The following is a 20,700-nucleotide window of genomic DNA, read 5'->3' as shown; positions in this document are numbered from 1 at the left end:
AAAGTAGAAAGCTCATTCATGTGCTCTACAGCACTTTCTTTTTCAGTACCACAAAAAGGTGTTTTCTCAACAATAGATATATGAGATAAATCAAGAGAAAAATCATAATCCTTCTCCTTAATGTTTATAGGAGATGTGGCAAATTTAGGATCAGGAGACAGTTTATATCTAACAGCATGTCATGCAAGAAGCTTTTTAATGTTACTTGCACCAGTAGTAGCATTACATTTATCAATAAAATCATCATCAAGTTCCTCATAATCTTCATCAGGATCATCACTAGAGTGTTCAACAGACTCAGGTGAATTAACAGGTGTAACAGTATTTTCATTAGGAATTTCAGTATTTTCAATTTCTCTAGACCTAGAAATTGTAGCATCTAGAAAAGGACCTAATGAACCATTATCATCAAGCACAGTAGAAGCATCACCAAAATTATCAAAGTAATTTTCAGATTCAGCAGAAGTACCAACACGTGAAGCTTGTGGTGGTGAAACAAGTTGACTTATCACAGATGGTGAATCAAGAGCAGCAGAGGTACTCAGAGTTGTACCTTTTCTTGTAGTGGATGGTAATATGGCGACTTTAGCATCGCGAGGTTTACCCATGATGGAGGATTTGCGGCGAACAATATCAATTCAGGTGAACTTGCAAATAAAGCTATGCTCCCCGGCAACGGCGCCATAAAATAGTCTTGATGACCCACAAGTATAGGGGATCGCAACAGTCTTCGAGGGAAGTAAAACCCAATTTATTGATTCGACACAAGGGGAGCCAAAGAATATTTGTAAGCCTTAATAGAAGAGTTGTCAATTCAGCTGCACCTGGAAACAGACTTGCTCGCAATAGTTTATCAGTAGAAACAATTTATAGCAGTAGCAGTAGTGAAATATAAGCAACAATGTAATAAAGACAGCAGTAGTGATTATAGTAAACAACAAGATTAAAATATTGTAGGCATAGGGATGGATGAACGGGTGCTGCATGGATAAGATAACTCATGTAATAATCAAGACAAGGCATTTGCAGATAATAATAAAACAGTATCCAAGTACTAAATAACCATAGGCATGTGTTTCGTATATAGTCGTACGTGCTCACAATGAGAAACTTGCACAACATCTTTTGTCCTACCAGCCGGTGGCAGCCGGGCCTCTAGGGAAATTACTGGTAATTAAGGTACTCCTTTTAATAGAGTACCGGAGCAAAGCATTAACACTCCGCGAACACATGTGATCCTCATATCACATCCTTCCCCTCCGGTTGTCCCAATTTCTGTCACTTTGGGGCCTCGGGTTCCAGACAGCAATATGTGTATACAACTTGCAGGTAAGATCATAAAACAATGAATATCATCATGAATCAATAACATGTTCAGATCTGAAATCATGGCACTCGGGCCCTAAGTGACAAGCATTAAGCATAACAAGTTGCAACAATATCATAAAAGTACCAACAACGGATACTAGGCACCATGCCCTAACAATCTTATGGCTATTACATTAACAATCTCATCCAATCCCTACCATCCCCTTCAGCCTACAGCGGGGATTTACTCACACATGGATGGGGGAAACATGGATGGTCGATGAAGAGGCGTCGGTGGCGATGATGGCGATGATCTCGTCCAATTCCCCGTCCCGGCAGGGTGCCAGAATGGAGTTTCTGATCCCGAAATAAGGTTTTCGATGGCGGCGGAGTTCTGGATGTTTTCTGGAAAATTGGTCGAACCCCCGTGCGTTTTTAGGTCAAGGGCTTTAAGTAGTCCATAGGAGAGCGCCGGGGGCTGCCGAGGCGGCGTCCCCATGTGGCGGCGCGACCATGGGCCCATGATACGCGTACAACACGCGTCCGTTGGGAACCCCAAGAGGAAGGTGTGATGCGTATAGCAGCAAGTTTTCCCACAGTAAGAAACCAAGGTTTATCGAACCAGTAGGAGCCAAGAAGCACGTTGAAGGTTGATGGCGGCGGAGTGTAGTGTGGCGCAACACCAGGGATTCCGGCGCCAACGTGGAACCTGCACAACACAACCAAATTACTTTGCCCCAACGTGACAGTGAGGTTGTCAATCTCACCGGCTTGCTGTAACAAAGGATTAGATGTATAGTGTGGATGATGATGTTTGCAGAGAACAGTAGAACGAGTATTGCAGTTGATTGTATTCGATGTAAAAGAATGGACCGTGGTCCACAGTTCACTAGTGATGTCTCTCCCATAAGATAAATAGCATGTTGGGTGAACAAATTACAGTTGGGCAATTGACAAATAAAGAGGGCATGACCATGCACATACATGTTATGATGAGTATTGTGAAATTCAATTGGGCATTACGACAAAGTACATAGACCGCTATCCAGCATGCATCTATGCCTAAAAAGTCCACCTTCAGGTTATCATCCGAACCCCTCCAGTATTAAGTTGCAAACAACAGGAAATTGCATTAAGTATGGTGCGTAATGTAATCAACAAATACATCCTTAGACATAGCATTGATGTTTTATCCCTAGTGGCAATAGCACATCCACAACCTTAGAACTTTCTCACCGTCCTGCATTTAATGGAGGCATGAACCCACTATCGAGCATAAATACTCCCTCTTGGAGTTACAAGTAAAAACTTGGCCAGAGCCTCTACTAGCAACGGAGAGCATGCAAGATCATAATCAACACATAGATAATAGATTGATAATCAACATAGCATATTATTCACTATTCATCGGATCCCAACAAACGCAACATGTAGCATTACAAATAGATGATCTTGATCATGTTAGGCAGCTCACAAGATCTAACAATGATAGCACAATTAGGAGAAGACGACCATCTAACTACTGCTATGGACCCATAGTCCAGGGGTGAACTACTCACACATCACTCCGGAGGCGACCATGGCGGTGAAGAGTCCTCCGGGAGATGATTCCCCTCTCCGGCAGGGTGCCGGAGGCGATCTCCTGAATCCCCCGAGATGGGATTGGCGGCGGCGGCGTCTCTGGAAGGTTTTCCGTATCGTGGCTCTCGGTACTGGGGTATTCGCGACGAAGACTTTAAGTAGGCGGAAGGGCGGTGTCGGAGGGCTGACGGGGGCCCCACACGCTAGGGCCGCGCGGGCCCCTCCTGGGCTGCGCCGCCCTAGTGTGGCGGCGCCTCGTCGCCCCACTTCGATTCCCTTTCGGTGTTTTGGAAGCTTTGTGGAAAAATAGGCCCCTGGGCGTTGATTTCGTCCAATTCCGATAATATTTCCTTACTAGGATTTCTGAAACCAAAAACAGCAGAAAACAACAACTGGTTCTTCGGCATCTCGTTAATAGGTTAGTGCCAGAAAATGCATAAATATGACATAAAGTATGTATAAAACATGTGAGTATCATCATAAAAGTAGCATGGAACATAAGAAATTATCGATACGTTGGAGACGTATCAGCATCCCCAAGCTTAGTTCCTACTCGTCCCGAGTAGGTAAACGATAACAAAGATAATTTCTGAAGTGACATGCCATCATAATCTTGATCATACTATTGTAAGCACATGTAATAAATGCAGCGATTCGAAGCAATGGTAAATATAATGATAAACAATTGAATCATATAACAAAGACTTTTCATGAATAGTACTTTCAAGACAAGCATCAATAAGTTTTGCATAAGAGTTAACTCATAAAGCAATAAATTCAAAGTAAAGGCATTGAAGCAACACAAAGGAAGATTAAGTTTCAGCGGTTGCTTTCAACTTATAACATGTATATCTCATGGATAGTTGTCAACATAAAGTAATATAATAAGTGCAATATGCAAGTATGTAGGAATCAATGCACAGTTAACACAAGTGTTTGTTTCTGAGATAGGAGGAAGTAGGTGAACTGACTCAACATGAAAGTAGAAGAAAGGCCCTTCGCAGAGGGAAGCATTCATTGCTATATTTGTGCTAGAGCTTTTATTTTGAAAACATCAAGAGAGCATAAAAGTAGAGTTTTGAGAGGTGTTTGTTGTTGTCAACGAATGGTAGTGGGCACTCTAACCCCCTTGCCAGACAAACCTTCAAAGAGCGGCTCCCATGAAACATTTTTATTTTTGGGTGGCACTCCTTCCAACCTTGCTTTCACAAACCATGGCTAACCGAATCCTCGGGTGCCTGCCAACAATCTCATACCATGAAGGAGTACCTTTTTATTTTAGTTTTATTTAGATGACACTCCTCCCCACCTTTGCTTTCTCAAGCCATGGCTAACCGAATCCTCGGGTGCCGTCCAACAATCACATACCATGGAGGAGTGTCTATTTTTGTAAAATTATGAAGGTTAATAATTTGGGACTGGGAATCCCATTGCCAGCTCTTTTTGCAAAATTATTGGATAAGCGGATGAAGCCACTAGTCCATTGGTGAAAGTTGCCCAACAAGATTGAAAGATAAACACCACATACTTCCTCATGAGCTATAAAACATTGACACAAATAAGAGGTAATAACTTTTGAAGTGTTTAAAGATAGCACTCAAGCAATTTACTTTGGAATGGCGGAGAAATACCATGTAGTAGGTAGGTATGGTGGACACAAGTGGCATAGTGTTTGGCTCAAGGATTTTGGATGCATGAGAAGTATTCCCTCTCAATACAAGGCTTAGGCTAGCAAGATTATTTGAAACAAACACAAGTATGAACCGGTACAGCAAAACTCACATAAAAGACATATTGTAAGCATTATAAGACTCTACACCGTCTTCCTTGTTGTTCGACCCTTACTAGAAAATATCTAGACCTTAGAGAGACCAATCATGCAAACCAAATTTTAGCAAGCTCTATGTATTTCTTCACTAATAGGTGCAAAGTATATGATGCAAGAGCTTAAACATGAGCACAACAATTGCCAAGTATCACATTATTCAAGATATTATACCAATTACCACATGTAGCATTTTCCGTTTCCAACCATATAACAATTTAACGAAGCAGTTCAACCTTCGCCATGAAAATTATGAGTAAAGCTAAGGACATATTTTTTCATATGCAACAGCGGAGCGTGTCTCTCTCCCACACAATGAATGCTAGGATCCAACTTTATTCAAACAAAACAAAAACAAAAACATACAGACGCTCCAAGTAAAGCACATAAGATGTGATGGAATAAAAATATAGTTTCACTAGAGGAACCTGAGAATATTGTCGATGAAGAAGGGGATGCCTTGGGCATCCCCAAGCTTAGATGCTTGAGTCTTCTTGAAATATGCAGGGATGAACCACCGGGGCATCCCCAAGCTTAGATCTTTCACTCTCCTTGATCATATTGTATCATCCTCCTCTCTTGATCCTTGAAAACTTCCTCCACACCAAACACAAAACAACTCATTAGAGGGTTAGTGCATAATCAAAATTCACATGTTCAGAGGTGACATAATCATTCTTAACACTTCTGGACATTGTACAAAGCTACTGAAAGTTAATGGAATAAAGAAATCCATCAAGCATAGCAAAATAGGCAATGCGAAATAAAAGGCAGAATCTGTCAAAACAGAACAGTCCGTAAAGACGAATTCTTTAGGTGCACCAGACTTGCTCAGATGAAAATGCTCAAACTGAACTAAAGTTGCGTACATATCTGAGGATCACTCACGTAAATTGGCAGAATTTTGTAAGTTACCTACAAAGCCTACTGCTCAAATTCGTGACAGCAAGAAATCTGTTTCTGCGCAGCAATCCAAATCTAGTATGAACCTTACTATCAAAGACTTTACTTGGCACAACAATGCAACAAAATTAAGATAAGGAGAGGTTGCTACAGTAGTAACAATTTCCAAGACTCAAATATAAAACAAAAGTGCTGTAGTAAAATCATGGGTTGTCTCCCATAAGCGCTTTTCTTTAACGCCTTTCAGCTAGGCGCAGAAAGTGTGTATCAAGTGTTATCAAGAGATGAAGCATTGAATGCTTCATTATCTATAGTGGTATTAAGAGCTTTACCAATTTTAGGCCTATAATGGTTTTTTGGTTTAGGCACCTTAGAGACGTACATGAACTTTTGCTCCTTACCCACATAAGCTTTCTCCTTAAACTTAATAGAAGAAAAAGTTGAACCCAAGGTTCCCATAGCTTCTTCAAGTTCACTAATCCTTTGGGTTTGATTATCGTGAATAGCACAAGTTTCTAAGATGGAAATTCTCTCATTAATTCCACCTAGAGATTTGTCAAGTTTATCAGTGCTATTAAGTAATTCTCCCAACTTAGTCTCAATACTTGGAAAATTTTGCTCTATGGTTTCTAACTTTTTCATGACATCTTCAAAAGAGATTTCAGTTTTAACTTCATTAATAGGTGGTATTCCAAATAGACTCTCAATAATGCAACTAGCTTCCAAAGCAGGAGTGCCTAGGAAATTACCTCCCGCGAGACAATCAAGAACATACCTATTCCAGCTAGAGATACCAACATAAAAATTCCTGAGTAGGATAATGGTGGAATGTTTCTTAGTGCACCTATTATGAGCATCACTAATTCTATACCAAGCATCTTTTAAACATTCTCCCCCTTGTTGCTTAAACGAACGAACTTCAACTTCAGGATTACTCATTTTAGCAATAGTAAATAAAGCAAACTAGATAAAGTAAATGCAAGTAACTAATTTTTTTGTGTTTTTTTAATATGGCAAACAAGATAGTAAATAAAGTAAAACTAGCAACTAATTTTTTTGTGTTTTGTTTTAGTGCAGCAAAAAAAATAGTAAATAAAAGTAAAGCAAGACAAAAACAAAATAAAGAGATTGGAAGTGGAGACTCCCCTTGCAGCGTGTCTTGATCTCCCCGGCAACGGCGTCAGAAAAAGAGCTTGATACGCGTACAGCACGCGTCCGTTGGGAACCCCAAGAGGAAGGTGTGATGCGTATAGCAGCAAGTTTTCCCTCAGTAAGAAACCAAGGTTTATCGAACCAGTAGGAGCCAAGAAGCACGTTGAAGGTTGATGGCGGCGGAGTGTAGTGCGGCGCAACACCAGGGACTCCGGCGCCAACGTGGAATCTGCACAACACAACCAAATTACTTTTCCCCAACGTGACAGTGAGGTTGTCAATCTCACCGGCTTGCTGTAACAAAGGATTAGATGTATAGTGTGGATGATGATGTTTGCAGAGAACAGTAGAACGAGTATTGCAGTTGATTGTATTCGATGTAAAAGAATGGACCGGGGTCCACAGTTCACTAGTGGTGTCTCTCCCATAAGATAAATAGCATGTTGGGTGAACAAATTACAGTTGGGCAATTGACAAATAAAGAGGGCATGACCATGCACATACATGTTAGGATGAGTATTGTGAAATTCAATTGGGCATTACGACAAAGTACATAGACCGCCATCCAGCATGCATCTATGCCTAAAAAGTCCACCTTCAGGTTATCATCCGAACCCCCACCAGTATTAAGTTGCAAACAACAGACAATTGCATTAAGTATGGTGTGTAATGTAATCAACAAATAAATCCTTAGACATAGCATTGATGTTTTATCCCTAGTGGCAACAGCACATCCACAACCTTAGAACTTTCTGTCACTGTCCCAGATTTAATGGTGGCATGAACCCACTATCGAGCATAAATACTCCCTCTTGGAGTTACAAGTAAAAACTTGGCCAGAGCCTCTACTAGCAACGGAGAGCATGCAAGATCATAAACAACACATAGATAATAGATTGATAATCAACATAGCATAGTATTCACTATTCATCGGATCCCAACAAACGCAACATGTAGCATTACAAATAGATGATCTTGATCATGTTAGGCAGCTCACAAGATCTAACGATGATAGCACAATTAGGAGAAGACGACCATCTAGCTACTGCTATGGACCCATAGTCCAGGGGTGAACTACTCACACATCACTCCGGAGGCGACCATGGCGGTGAAGAGTCCTCCGGGAGATGATTTCCCTCTCCGGCAGGGTGTCGGAGGCGATCTCCTGAATCCCCCGAGATGGGATTGGCGGCGGCGACGTCTCTGGAAGGTTTTCCGTATCGTGGCTCTCGGTACTGGGGTATTCGCGACGAAGACTTTAAGTAGGCGGAAGGGCGGAGTCGGAGGGCTGACGGGGGCCCCACACGCTAGGGCCGCGCGGGCCCCTCTCGGGCCCCGCCGCCCGAGTGTGGCGACGCCGAGTCGCCCCACTTCGGTTCCCTTTCGGTGTTCTGGAAGCTTCGTGGAAAAATAGGCCCCTGGGCGTTGATTTCGTCCAATTCCGAGAATATTTCCTTACTAGGATTTCTGAAACCAAAAAAAGCAGAAAACAACAACTGGTTCTTCGGCATCTCGTTAATAGGTTAGTGCCGGAAAATGCATAAATATGACATAAAGTATGTATAAAACATGTGAGTATCATCATAAAAGTAGCATGGAACATAAGAAATTATCGATACGTTGGAGACGTATCAGCCCACCGCGCCGCCACGTGGTGTGCGCGCCTCGTGGCCCCCCTCCGTCTCGTCTTCTGGCTCCGTGGGTCTTCTATAAAAATAGGCCCATTGCAATTATTTCCGGGGATTTTCCTGAAAGTTGATTTTCTGCACAAAAATAAGACACCAGGCCAATTCTGCCGAAAACAGCGTTAGTCCGTGTTAGTTGTATCCAAAATACACAAATTAGAGGCAAAACAATAGCAAAAGTGTTCGGGAAAGTAGATACGTTTTGGACGTATCAGTGAGCGCCCCCTGCCCCCTCCCCTCTTTATATAGGGGGAGGTCGGATTGGGTGGCCCCCCAATGCCCCAAACCCATCTAGGGCCGGCGGCCAAAGGGGGAAGGTGGAATTCTTCCCCCCAAGTTGATCCCCCTAGGGTTTCGGGGAAAACCCTAAGGGTGGCTGACTTGGGCCTTGAGGGGCATGTTCCCCTAACCCATTAGAGGAGGGTGCATCCCCTCGGCCCATGCTAGGCCTCCTAGGGTCGTGGACCCACTGGTGGGACCCCCGGAACCTTCTAGAACCTTCTCGGTCTTCCACCGGAAAAATCCCGAACTTTTCCGAAACCTAGAAATCAACTTCCCTTATATGAATCTTATTCTCCGGACCATTCCGGACCTCCTCGTGATGTCTTGGATCCCATCCGAGACTCCGAACAAACTTCGGTCTCCATCTCATATTCCGAATCTACTTATGCGACATCGAACCTTAAGCGCGTCACCTTACGGTTCGTGAACTATGCAGACATGGTCGAGACTCCTCTCCAACCAATAACCAATAGCGGGATCTGGAGATCCATAATGGCTCCCACACATTCAGCGATAACTTAGTGATCGATTGAACCATTTACATACGATACCGATTCCCTTTGTTACGCGATACTTTACTTGTCCGAGGTTTGATCATCGGTATCTCCATACCTTGTTCAACCTCGTTACTGACAAGTACTCTTTACTCGTACTGTGGTATATCATCTCTTGTGACCCAGTCATATGCTTGCAAGCTAATCAGACGACATTCCACCGAGATGGCCCAGAGTATATCTATCTGTCATCGGGATGGACAAATCCCACTGTTTATCCATATGCCTCAACTCACACTTTCCGAATACTTAATCCCATCTTTATAACCACCCATTTACGCAATGGTATTTGGTGTAATCAAAGTACCCTTCTGGTGTAAGTGATTTACATGATCTCATGGTCGAAGGACTAGGTAACTATGTATCGAAAGCTTATAGCAAGTTGAACTTAATGACTTGATCTCATGCTACGCTTATTTGGGTGTATGTCCATTATATCATTCACCCAATGACATAACCTTGTTATTAACAACATCCAATGTTTATGATCACGAAACCATGATCATCTATTAATCAACAAGCTAGTTATACAAGAGGCTTACTAGGGACTCCTTGTTGTTTACATAACACACATGTATCAATGTTTCGGTTAATACAATTATAGCATGGGATGTAAACATTTGTCATGAACACTAAGATATAACAATAACTAATTTATTATTGCCCCTTGGGCATATCTCCAACAAACACCTCCTCTAGCCGCCCGTCACAGGGACGGCACCCTGGTAGCTCGACCAACAGCCGCATGCAGCAGGGGACGCTACCTTGACTATGCCAGCTGCACCACGCTCGGCAGTCGTGCTACTGCCCAACCTAGGCTTGTCGTTGCCTTGTCAACAATAGTGCCATGAGGGGGTACTCACGACTAAGGGTTAGTAGTGCAACTAGATGATGGGATGCTTGGGACGGTGTAACTCGGTAGTTTACACGGGTTCATGTCACCTCAGTGCAGGATCGCTACGCGGCGCTAGAAATCAATATAATGACACAAAGTCAAGATTACAATGATATGAGTCTCGTATTGTTTCGTTCCCTAAAGGTTGTTCCTCGGCTGGCTTATATAATACGCTAGAACCTAGGGTTTGATGGAGGTAAAGACCTAACCGACTACGAAGTCCTAGTATACATAAACAAGTATGACATTTCTTGTACTTCAAGTCCTACGTCTTCATGAACCTTCAAGAATCCGGCTTGAGCCTCTTTAGTCGGATGGGTCTTTAACTTCTCGCAACTGGGCCACCCGGCTATGTTGATAGGAGTAATTATCTCATAATTTATTTAGTGATACTGGAAGGGAAACAGAGAAAAGCAGAAACTTGTCACAGACTATCAAGACTAAAATACACTATAAGAATCTTAGAAAATAAGAATTCACAAAACATTGCATTCACAAGTTACTGCTAACTTACTATGACAGATTTTGCAACATAGCAGGCTGTATGGCCAACCTGATATTTAAGAGAACATGACTGCATTATCATCTAAGAGAACATGACTGCAGTGTAATTTTCTAAAATATTTAAGAGAACATAATGACATATCAGTTTGGTCTGTACCAAGTATTGTTGTAGAACAAGTACAAAAATTTATCTAAATGTCAAGACCCCAACATCAATACAGTCATACAGGGCTACTAATCCATCGGTATAATGTGCAGAAATATGATACAGGGCCAGATTACATAACGTGTTGTAACTAATTAGGTGAAACATAAGGTATTCTGCCATCCTGAATCAAACTTAAACTGAACCAGAACCTCTCCATTCACTAAAGCTACTGCCCATATCTCGTATAGAATATTATATGACCACGTAGCACAACAGTAACTAATAACAGGAACTCAATTATATAATTATGAGTATATAATAGGTACATGTTATGATGCAAAGAAAGCTCCAAAAATTTCTAGTTATTTTTTCTAGTGTCTGAAAGTGTAAGACAAATTTTATTAGCCATAAAAATAAAACCTTGCTATTTCTGCTTTTCTTTGATCTTGGCTTTCTGGGTTCTCTGTGGTAATCTGGGTGGGTTATTCCCGTGTGAAGCTTGCCCTCTCCCACTTACATCTGAGACCAGTCAACACAGCATCGAACCGACATCGCGACTCACCTCCCCCAACCAACGCCACGTCACGAGCAACCACAGGCTCTCAAAAGCCTGGGAGCTTAGAGCTCTTTAGAGCAAGTACAATAAGTTCTAGTCAGTTGGATATAAAAATTAAAATAATATATTGTTGCTTAGTTGAAGGAGAGAATAGAGGAGAGAGAAGAGGAGTGAGCTCTTATGCAAGAGTCAGTTCTAACACGTGCTCCTAGTCACTATGTGAGAGTGAATGGTGGACCATGCACTAATAAAGTAGTACGATTTTATAGCTTACTATTGTACATGTTGACTCTAAGATGACTATAAATGACATGACACTTAGCTTATAGCTAACAATTGGCTCTACTATTGAACTTGCTCTTAGAGATGCCCGTTAAACAAAGAGAAGAGAATTGACAGTTGTGCATTACCATGTAACATAAATAAGCCCTATCCAATGACGCCTCAAATTCGAAAGCATGCAATCTTGAATGTTCAAGTAAGAATTGACAGTTGAACATTACCATGTAATTACCACGAAGTAGATAATAAGATAAATACTCCCTCCATTCCATGAAGGTTGTGTGATGTCAAAATTTGGTTGTATCTAGATGCTATTTAGTGTCTAGATACATTTAAATTTTGACAAATATTAGACAATCTTCGTGTGGGAGGGAGGGAGTAGTTTCCATCTCCCTTTATGGTGCCTCCCCTGCGCCGCGTGCCGCCTCTCCCTGCGAAGGGTGACGAGAAGACGCTGATGCTTCATTAGCGCGTCGTCGCCTGCCCTCCCCTGCTTCGCCGCCTGGAGGGAGAGTTCGATGGTGCGGCGAACCTACTCGTCTTCGCGGGCACGGGCATCGTCCTGCAGCTTCTTCTGTGACTCGAACGACTTGATGAGTGCTCGTTGCTGATCCGCCGCCTCGTTCGGGTCCGGCCCGTCGTCGTTGGACCAGTCGAAGTCGTCGTCCTCCTCCTCCTTCGTCACCTCCGCCTCGTCGTCGTTGTCCTCCTCATCCTCATCCTCCTTCTCCTCCATTTGCGCCGCCACAGCCACCGCCAACGCATCCGCCTCCGCTGCCAACGCATCTGCCTGCGCCTCCCAGGCCGCCTCCGCTGCCGCCAGCACCGCCTCTCGCTGCTGACGCTCCTGCGCCTCCCGTCGCCACTGCTCGATCACCTCCCGCCGCTCACGGTACTGGAGACCCCGATCCATGTGCAGGCACTCACGCTCTGAACACCACTACTCGCCCATCTCCTCCGCCCGACGGCGCCGCGCCTCTTCCGATGTGGCGGCGTCGAACACCGCTATGGTGTCCGCCAACGCCGCCTCCTCCCACGCCTCGTTCTCCGCAGCTTCCAGGTCGACGTCGAACTGCGGTGGTGGAGGTGGTGGAGGGGGGTGGATACGGTGGTGGAGGGAACTGGCCGGCGCGAGCGCGGTTCATCGTTGCGCCGGTGGTGTGTATGCGAAGAGGGATGTACTTGCGGCGGAGAAAGGGGTGCCAGCGGTTGTGGTGGCTACCATTGAGCGGAGGAGGCCTTTTATATACGCCGGCGTCGCCAGAAGAGGCAGGAAGATAGCGGGGGAAGAGGCTAGAAGCGGCGGGAACGCGCGGTGGCATGCGAACGCCGGTGATGCGTGGAGGCTTCGCAGCACCGACGAGACGTCTCGCATGCCCCTCCATCGCCATTAAGCCAAAGTTGCGACGCTTCGTTCGTGTTTCACTGACGTGTCGATCCCGCCACTCCCCGCCTCACATTTTTTGTGTCCGGCGTGCCCGAAGTATCGCGGGGATGGGCTCGGGACACCGGACACCGTATTGGGCCGCACCAGACGGAAAGGGCCTTTGGGGCGCGCGTCTTGGAACGAAATTTTGTCCGACGCGCCCCAAATACCTTTGGAGGCCGCTTTGGGAGACGCGGCTGGAGATGCTCTAACCTAATAAATACTCCATTTGTTCATTAATATAATATGTTTTTTTGTAGGTTCATCTGTTTTGGTATGTATTTAGACTATTTTTAGTGTGTAGATTCACTCATTATGGTGTATATCTAATTTATTTTGAAATGTTTATATTTGTGAATGGAGGAGTATACCACATAAACATAGTGCCATAATGTAGATATGATTATTCTTAGCGATAATAGATGGAAGGGGCAGATAGCTGCCTTTTTCGGAAAAAAGAGCTGCAGCGTATCAGGTGGAGAGAGGAATGAGAGAAGATCGAAACAAGTGGACAGCATTGCACTGCGCAGGGATAGGAAACTTCGTTCTTCCACATTTGGTAAGTTGGATAAGCCGACATGATTACATCGTTTTTCCTATATACAGGCACACAGCCACCACTTGATTTATCCGTCGTGTCACACTTGACACAACCATCGCAGCACTGCCACCATGGCCAGAAGCAGCCGCCACTTCCCGTGGTCGCTCCTGTTCCCCTGCCTCTGCTGCCTCCTCGCTCCGGTGGCCTCGTCGCCGGTCGCCGTGACGCACCTGCCCGGGTTCGACGGCCCCCTCCCCTTCTCCCTCGAAACCGGGTACCCCATCTTATTTTCCCTAAATATATATGAACTGAAGAGGTTCCATTCCATAGAATAATTATCAAGCGAGAACACTAATTTATCAAGACCGTGTCGATCGATACAAATGCTCCATGCTTGCAGAATGCAGCCTTGCTGGCAGCTGTAGCAGTTCGCTTATTTTAATTTGTCTATGGTGCGCTCTGCATGGCTGCAGGTATGTGGAGGTGGACGAGAGTAATGGCGTCCACCTTTTCTACTACTTCGTCGAGTCCGAGAAGGACCCTGCGAGAGACCCGCTGGTCTTGTGGATGCAGGGCGGACCCGGCTGCTCCGGCCTCTTGGGCCTCGCCTACGAGATGGGTAATTCACCAGCCAATAGCTAGCTTGCTTCAGATTCGACTATAAAAATGGTAACTTGCTTCTGATATGTGCCTAAAACACTTAATTAGCTGCAAATGGTTTCTCACACTGCTCCGAAAAGAAGGTCATGAATTTGTCTAAATAGTGGACAAGGCCACAAGGGGGTATACAACATTTTCATTCATCGCGATAGAAGAGTAGACTAAAACACTAGAAGAAACAGTTTGCTATTTTTATCACTTAACCATTACATCTCGGTCATAGCTCACATTTTTCGCCATCATTCTAAACTTCCCATCTTTCTTGGAGCCTGGCCGGCAGCTCTGTCACGATGCGACATCATTGTAGTTTCCGGAGCAACGCTCAGGCTCCGAAATTTCTGCAGTACACACAATGACCTCGAGGACACTTACCAAGTGGGTAAGGAATCGGCCGTCCAAGTGACCAGAGCCAACACCCTATACAACATGACGATAGTTTCCAGAGCCATCGGTACAACTTACTCTCACCACATTACCTGACACCACAACCCTTGCACCTGTCACCCTTCCCGCTAGCTAGGATAACCTTGCAGCACAAAAGAATTTCTGACAAAGGCAATGAATCATATGCTGATATTTCGAAGGAGTAGGCGACAAGGCAGACGACAGCTCGGACAGAAGTTGGAAGCTTGGGCTTCTCCCGGAGGATCCAAAAAAACTCGACAATCCTAGGTGAGCCGAAGAACCCATCATGAGGGTTAAATGGAGGGGAACAACAACGTCATTGACGCTGACCAAGGTGGACTTAGGTTTTTGACGCTCGTCAGTGAGGTGTTCCCTTTTTCAAGTGTTCGATCATGAGGGCACATAGCCTACAACATAATGATTTTTTTCTAAACACGGTGGCGACTGTTTTGTACGAGAGTAAGTGCTCGGAAGAATAGTACGAAGGGTTGAAGCGTCAATATCCTGTTTTTTTTTTATAAAAGTTGAATCATGCAATGTGTATTATAATGTTACAATTTTTTGTTCAAATACAGTATTATGTATTATAATGAATCACATCATTCCACAAGAACCTTAGGGTATTATGTATTTTAAGAAAAATTTAATAATTAATTTAGTCAATAAATATAAGATATATATCACATAGAATTATATCATTGGAAACTTGTTTTGAATATGAATCCAACGGTATAACTTTATAATATATATCTTTATATTTTATATATCAATTTAATGGTCAAAGTTTCGCTTGAATGGTGTAATATGCTAATAAATAGAGGGAGTAACAAATTTCCAGAAGGTTGGTTTGGAAATGGAGCGCCTGATAGTCCTACATCTTCCTCTCTGTTCGAACCAGACCCACCACCCGATTCGTCAGTTCCTCTTCATATCTCGTCGTTCCTCCAGCCCTAGCGCCGTCGCAGCTGCCGTGTAGCAAGTAGCAACAGGGTCTGCAGCGGCATCAGCCGGCGGAAGCGGTAGCGGGAGCCTGGCGAGGCGTGGAAGTCGTCGATGCACAGGATGACCGGAGGCTGGGGAGAGCGACAGGTTCATGGACTTGGCAGCCATCTGCCGGGCGGAAAGTGCGCCGCCCCCGTCTTGCCACGTTTCCTCGGGCGCGCGCCGCTGCAGGATACGGGAGGAGGCAATGGCGGAGGCTTTTTCGACTGGAGGTTTGTTTTGCTGTCTGCTTCTTTCACTACCTCTTCAGACTTCAGTTATGCAAGGCATTCCCCTGTGATCCTTCAGCAATCAGCATTCAGCAGGTTCTATTGTACCCGTCGTGAGAATAGGGGAATGGTCCGGTATTTAAGCGAGCCAGTATTCAGCGTATGCCTAATTTTCTCAAAAACACAAGCATATGTAATGTGTCATAGTTTTTCTGGGGGAATATTTGTGCCATAGTCACTCCTGTGAATGCTGAGAGGTTAAGGCTCTGCAACATTGCAAGACAATCCATTGGTGATGGATACTGAAATGTGCATACAGGCCCCTTCAAGTTCGACGTCGAAGGGTACAGAGGCGGACTCCCCACTTTGCTATACCGACCTGAGACATGGACCAAGGTATCTTGCCAGTCTTTTTCCTGTTTGTAAACATTACATTTCGATTAAAATTACGCCTTAATATTCATCTCTCTATTGATGGATTGCATAATTTTGCAGCTAAGCAATATAATCTTCATTGATAGCCCCATCGGGGCTGGGTTCTCCTATGCCACTTCAGAGGAAGGCCTCAAATCTAGTGATACTATGGCGGTAAAAAAACTAGTCATCTTCCTGAAAAAGGTCAGTGCCTTTGCATCTCTCACACTGCCATGCTTTTGACAAAGCTACTCAGGAGGTTTCGTAGTTAGTCATGATACAAGACTACACTTGTAGCTCTCAAGTCTTCTGTAGATACGGACATGTTGTGAAATTCAACCCAAACAAATTCATCCTACTGCATATATCTCCTCTCTGATGTAAATCCTGCCATATTGAATTACAAAGTTTACCTTAAACAGTTTATTGTAACATGGAAATTAATTTATTCCTGATCAATTTCTTCTATATTATTGTGAAATTTCTGTATCCCAAACAAATACTTTTTAATTTTTTTTGCAGAGTCAACCTTCTATCTCGTTCAAACCAAGATAAAAAGAGCTTAAAGTAATACTTTATTCAGCTGGACCCATGATCTAACCAACACTAGTTAAAGTGGAATTTAATGTTTTCTATGAGAATTGAGAAACATAGACCATTATTCAGCATCTTTCAAAGTAACATATGCTTCCATTTTCATTCTTATCTTCTTAAATGCAGTGGTTACATGAGCACCCCCAGTTCCTCTCGAATCCACTATATGTTGGTGGTGAATCCTATTGTGGTATTACGATACCCACTCTTGCCCTGGAAATCGATATATCAAGTAAGACTCTTGTACTTGTTGTTTAGATGATGAACCAGTACTATGAAGCACATTTTTCCCTTTAATCTTAACAGATACAATTTAAAGTATTCATATTGTTGTGGAGCCAAAATCTAGCACTCATGACTTTTCAGTTTAGCTTAATGCACTGACCGAGCCACCTCCCGCTGATCCTGGGGCTTCCTGAGCTCGTTAGATAAAACTCAATTGAAGTTATAGCAGGATTTTGGATTCAATCAGTTAATTCCATGGGAAACTGCTAGTCTATGTGATAGCAGTTAGACTTTATCCAGTCTCTACGAATCGGCTAGCTCCCAAACAGATTCAGTGTTTTGCTTAATTTATACCAGTTATACAGGAAATCCAAAAAAAAATTTATTACATGTCAAAACTTTATAAAAAGGAGTTACACATTAGGGAAATTTTTAGTTGGATGCCGGTATTTGAAATTCCAGGTTGTACTTCTTTTGGTGGACCAAATTTGTAAAAGCCATAAACAGTTTTTTTCCCAGTATATTTAGCTTCATTTTTCTTCTTATTAACATGTTGTTGTTGCCCCTCACATTTTATTGTTTGAGTATCATATCACCCGGGATGTAAATTCTTCGGGGAACTTGTGATTAATTTATTTACTTTTCACAACAAATTCAATGATGATTACTTAGCGTAATGTGCATCACTGTTACACTCAACATACATATAAAAATGAGTTTACCATTTTCAGACAAAGAATCTGGCGATGAACCCCTTCTTAATCTCAAGGTTTGTTGAAATCCATTTGTAATAATTAAAATGTTTAAGCTTTCCATTGAACGTGGTTATATTGGTCTGTTTCTCAACTAATAAAAGTATGTTGGCCCTGTCCATGTCTAGTTAATTCTTAGCAAAATTGATTTCTCCTAAGTTTCCGAAGCTTTATTAATTCAAGAAAAGTTCAAAAAGTTTCGAAATTTGGGGTTTTATATACCGATCTACCGTAGTGTATCTGCTCAGAATCATCCTGTGAGTTCATGTGAAAAGTAAATAGGTACATCAAAGAACAAAGATGGCAGTCCTCAAAATCAAATAAGCATTTCTATAAACTTTAACTATTTAGATGCCTGCTGTTGTTTTTCCGGAAACTATCTTTCAGATCAGTTAATCTAAATCTAATGCAACAATGTTAGCCTAGTGTGAATCCGGCTTATCACAAAGTATGCTCAGGCCTAATGTTCATCTGCCTTTATTTGTATCACTAAAGAAGAATGTTTGCAGGGGTACTTTGCTGGCAACCCTAGTACTGATGCCAGGTTTGATGTGGCCGGGAATATCCAATTTTTCTATGGCATGGGAATGCTATCAGACGAACTGTATGAGGTGATCCATTGTCTCATATAAGTACTTATAATAGCAGTAGCTGCTGCGGTAGTAGAAGTAGAAATTCCAGTTGTAGTAGTACTAAAGTAGAGGGCTGTATTTGATTTTGGTTGAAGTTTTCAAGACTTTTAAATCATACTCAAAATGCAAAGAAATTCTACCCGCAGACTGCAAACGAGAACTGCAGAGGAAATTACAGTGATCCACCTAATGCTTTATGTGCCGAGTCCGTGCAAGCTATCGCCAATGTAAGTTTTCCCTTTGATACTAGTATCCACGAAATTACTAGTGTTGATTAATTATAATAAGACCATTCAAACTACTTAGCTAGGAATCACACAGTTCTCAACTGGAGGCGTTCATGTGTGATGTTGAATAGTAGTATGTCATTATTTTGCAAAAAACATATACTCCATCCGTCCCAAAATAATTGACTTAGTTTCTGTCTAAAGCGTGAGGGAATACTATCTTTTCCTGTCAGCCAGCGCAAGACAGAAGATACAGCATCTTTCATCGATGTTTGCAATGATGTTTGAAATACGAGAACTTTTGGTTACTCCAATGAGATACTAATTTCTAATTTATGAAAGATGTTTCATCGAACTTTTGGTTTCTGTCTAAATTAATTTCTAATTTAATTGAAGATATCAATTGCAAACATCGATGTTTTCATCGATGTTTGCAATGATGTTTGAAATAGGAGTACTAATTTCTAACAATGGAAAAATAGTGCACAAAAGATATCAACTGGTCCCACGTCCTGGAGCCCTCATGCAACGCGATACGGAGCCCCAAGATTCAGCAAGCGGCTGCGAAAAGTGGACCAAGTGGGCTCATGGTGGAGTACTCTGCTGACGATGATATCCCATTTCCCTTCAAGTGTAGAGTTGAGTACAGAAATCCCCTAACATCACATTTTATCTGTGCGTGATCACTAAACTAATGTTGGTTAATTTGCCTGCAGGGCGATACCCTCGAACTATCTAATATATGGGCAAATGATGAAAGAGTAAGGAAGAGTCTTGGCGTTCGCAAGGTACTGGTTCCACGTTAATACTTTAATGAATCTTGTTTGGGGGCTAGTTGTGCATGAACATTGTGAACTGCAGGGAACAAAGGGGGAATGGATAACATGCGACCACGGCATACCATTCACTAGAGATATAATGAGTACAATAGAGATTCATTTGAGGCTACGCAGAGAAGGATATCCCGCACTGATATTTAGGTAAACTGCTCCATATCATGATAGTATTGCAATCTTATCTAAAATTAAGACAATCTGGTATAATTGATGTTGCAGCGGCGACCATGATAGTGGGGTTTCCTTCGTCGGCACACAAGCATGGATAAGATCTCTTAACCTGTCTATCACAGATGATTGGAGACCATGGTATGTTGATGGTCAAGTTGCTGGGTAAGTTGTTATATGACTGGCGGGAGCCTTTTGTTTGGGTCCAATTCATTATCAAGTTAATTGCTCCAATATATTTTTCTTCAACATAAAAAAATCGACATGTGAATGTTCTGTACAGCTTTGTTTAAGTTACAACATTATGCAGTTGCCTATCTTACATCGCTCCGATTTATTTGTCTTCCAGATTCACAAGAAGTTTCTCAAGTAACCTAACATACGCAACCGTGAAGGTGAGTCATTCACAAACTTTTACTGTTTCTTCCTTTTCCGTAAGATTATAACATAGCCAAATCTTTAGAAACTCTACCATCCTTATTAGTGGTATTTTTTTATCCTGTTTGATTATAACCGTGGACTACCATCTAGGGCGCTGGACATACTACTCCAGAGTACAAGCCCAAGGAGTGCCTTGCTATGTTTACAAGATGGATTTCGGGTGACCCTCTATGAAACATGATTCCAATTGGACGAGCGAGTGTTAGCAGCGCACGAATTAATTCTGCTGTACAATACCTGTGTTCTCAAATTCTCATCTTGCATGTGCTGGAATGCGTATATGGCTCGTACATTTTATCATTCAGACTGAGAGCAACAATTTCAGCATATTAAACCTTGCAGATCAGCAATACATGATACATCGTCTTCAATTTGATTTATGAAATGTCGTTCAGCTAACGTGCCAGAGACCCATCCGGCCTGCAAGTTATGGCCTGTACAACGGGATGATGTTAGCCTTTATTAGAGATAGTCACCTAGAATTTTTACTTAG

The 20,700-nt window shown here is 42.8% G+C and overlaps 1 protein-coding gene across 3 annotated transcripts; it reads left to right on the top strand.

Annotated features, from left to right (window-relative positions):
- Positions 1–13,714: 13,714 nt before the first annotated feature.
- Positions 13,715–20,578, top strand: LOC127335024 (serine carboxypeptidase-like 7). Of its 3 annotated transcripts, XM_051361612.2 has the most exons (14): positions 13,717–13,916; positions 14,116–14,261; positions 16,238–16,314; positions 16,414–16,536; positions 17,053–17,158; positions 17,883–17,920; positions 18,413–18,514; positions 18,682–18,762; positions 19,245–19,400; positions 19,479–19,550; positions 19,624–19,742; positions 19,818–19,931; positions 20,116–20,161; positions 20,298–20,578. In XM_051361612.2, the coding sequence occupies exons 1-14, from the start codon at positions 13,774–13,776 to the stop codon at positions 20,379–20,381; spliced, it is 1,407 nt and encodes a 468-aa protein (XP_051217572.1). In that variant the 5' UTR covers positions 13,717–13,773; the 3' UTR covers positions 20,382–20,578. The 3 variants fall into 3 exon arrangements, with proteins under 3 accessions (XP_051217574.1, XP_051217572.1, XP_051217575.1); XM_051361614.1 differs by lacking the exon at positions 18,682–18,762 and having other exon boundaries at positions 13,715–13,916; XM_051361615.2 differs by lacking the exons at positions 13,717–13,916; positions 14,116–14,261 and adding an exon at positions 15,554–15,921.
- The last annotated feature ends 122 nt before the right edge of the window (positions 20,579–20,700 follow it).

This window comes from Lolium perenne, chromosome 2 (assembly GCF_019359855.2).
Source record: "Lolium perenne isolate Kyuss_39 chromosome 2, Kyuss_2.0, whole genome shotgun sequence".
Taxonomy (NCBI): domain Eukaryota; kingdom Viridiplantae; phylum Streptophyta; class Magnoliopsida; order Poales; family Poaceae; genus Lolium; species Lolium perenne.
This window is presented reverse-complemented; position numbering and strand designations above follow the sequence as displayed.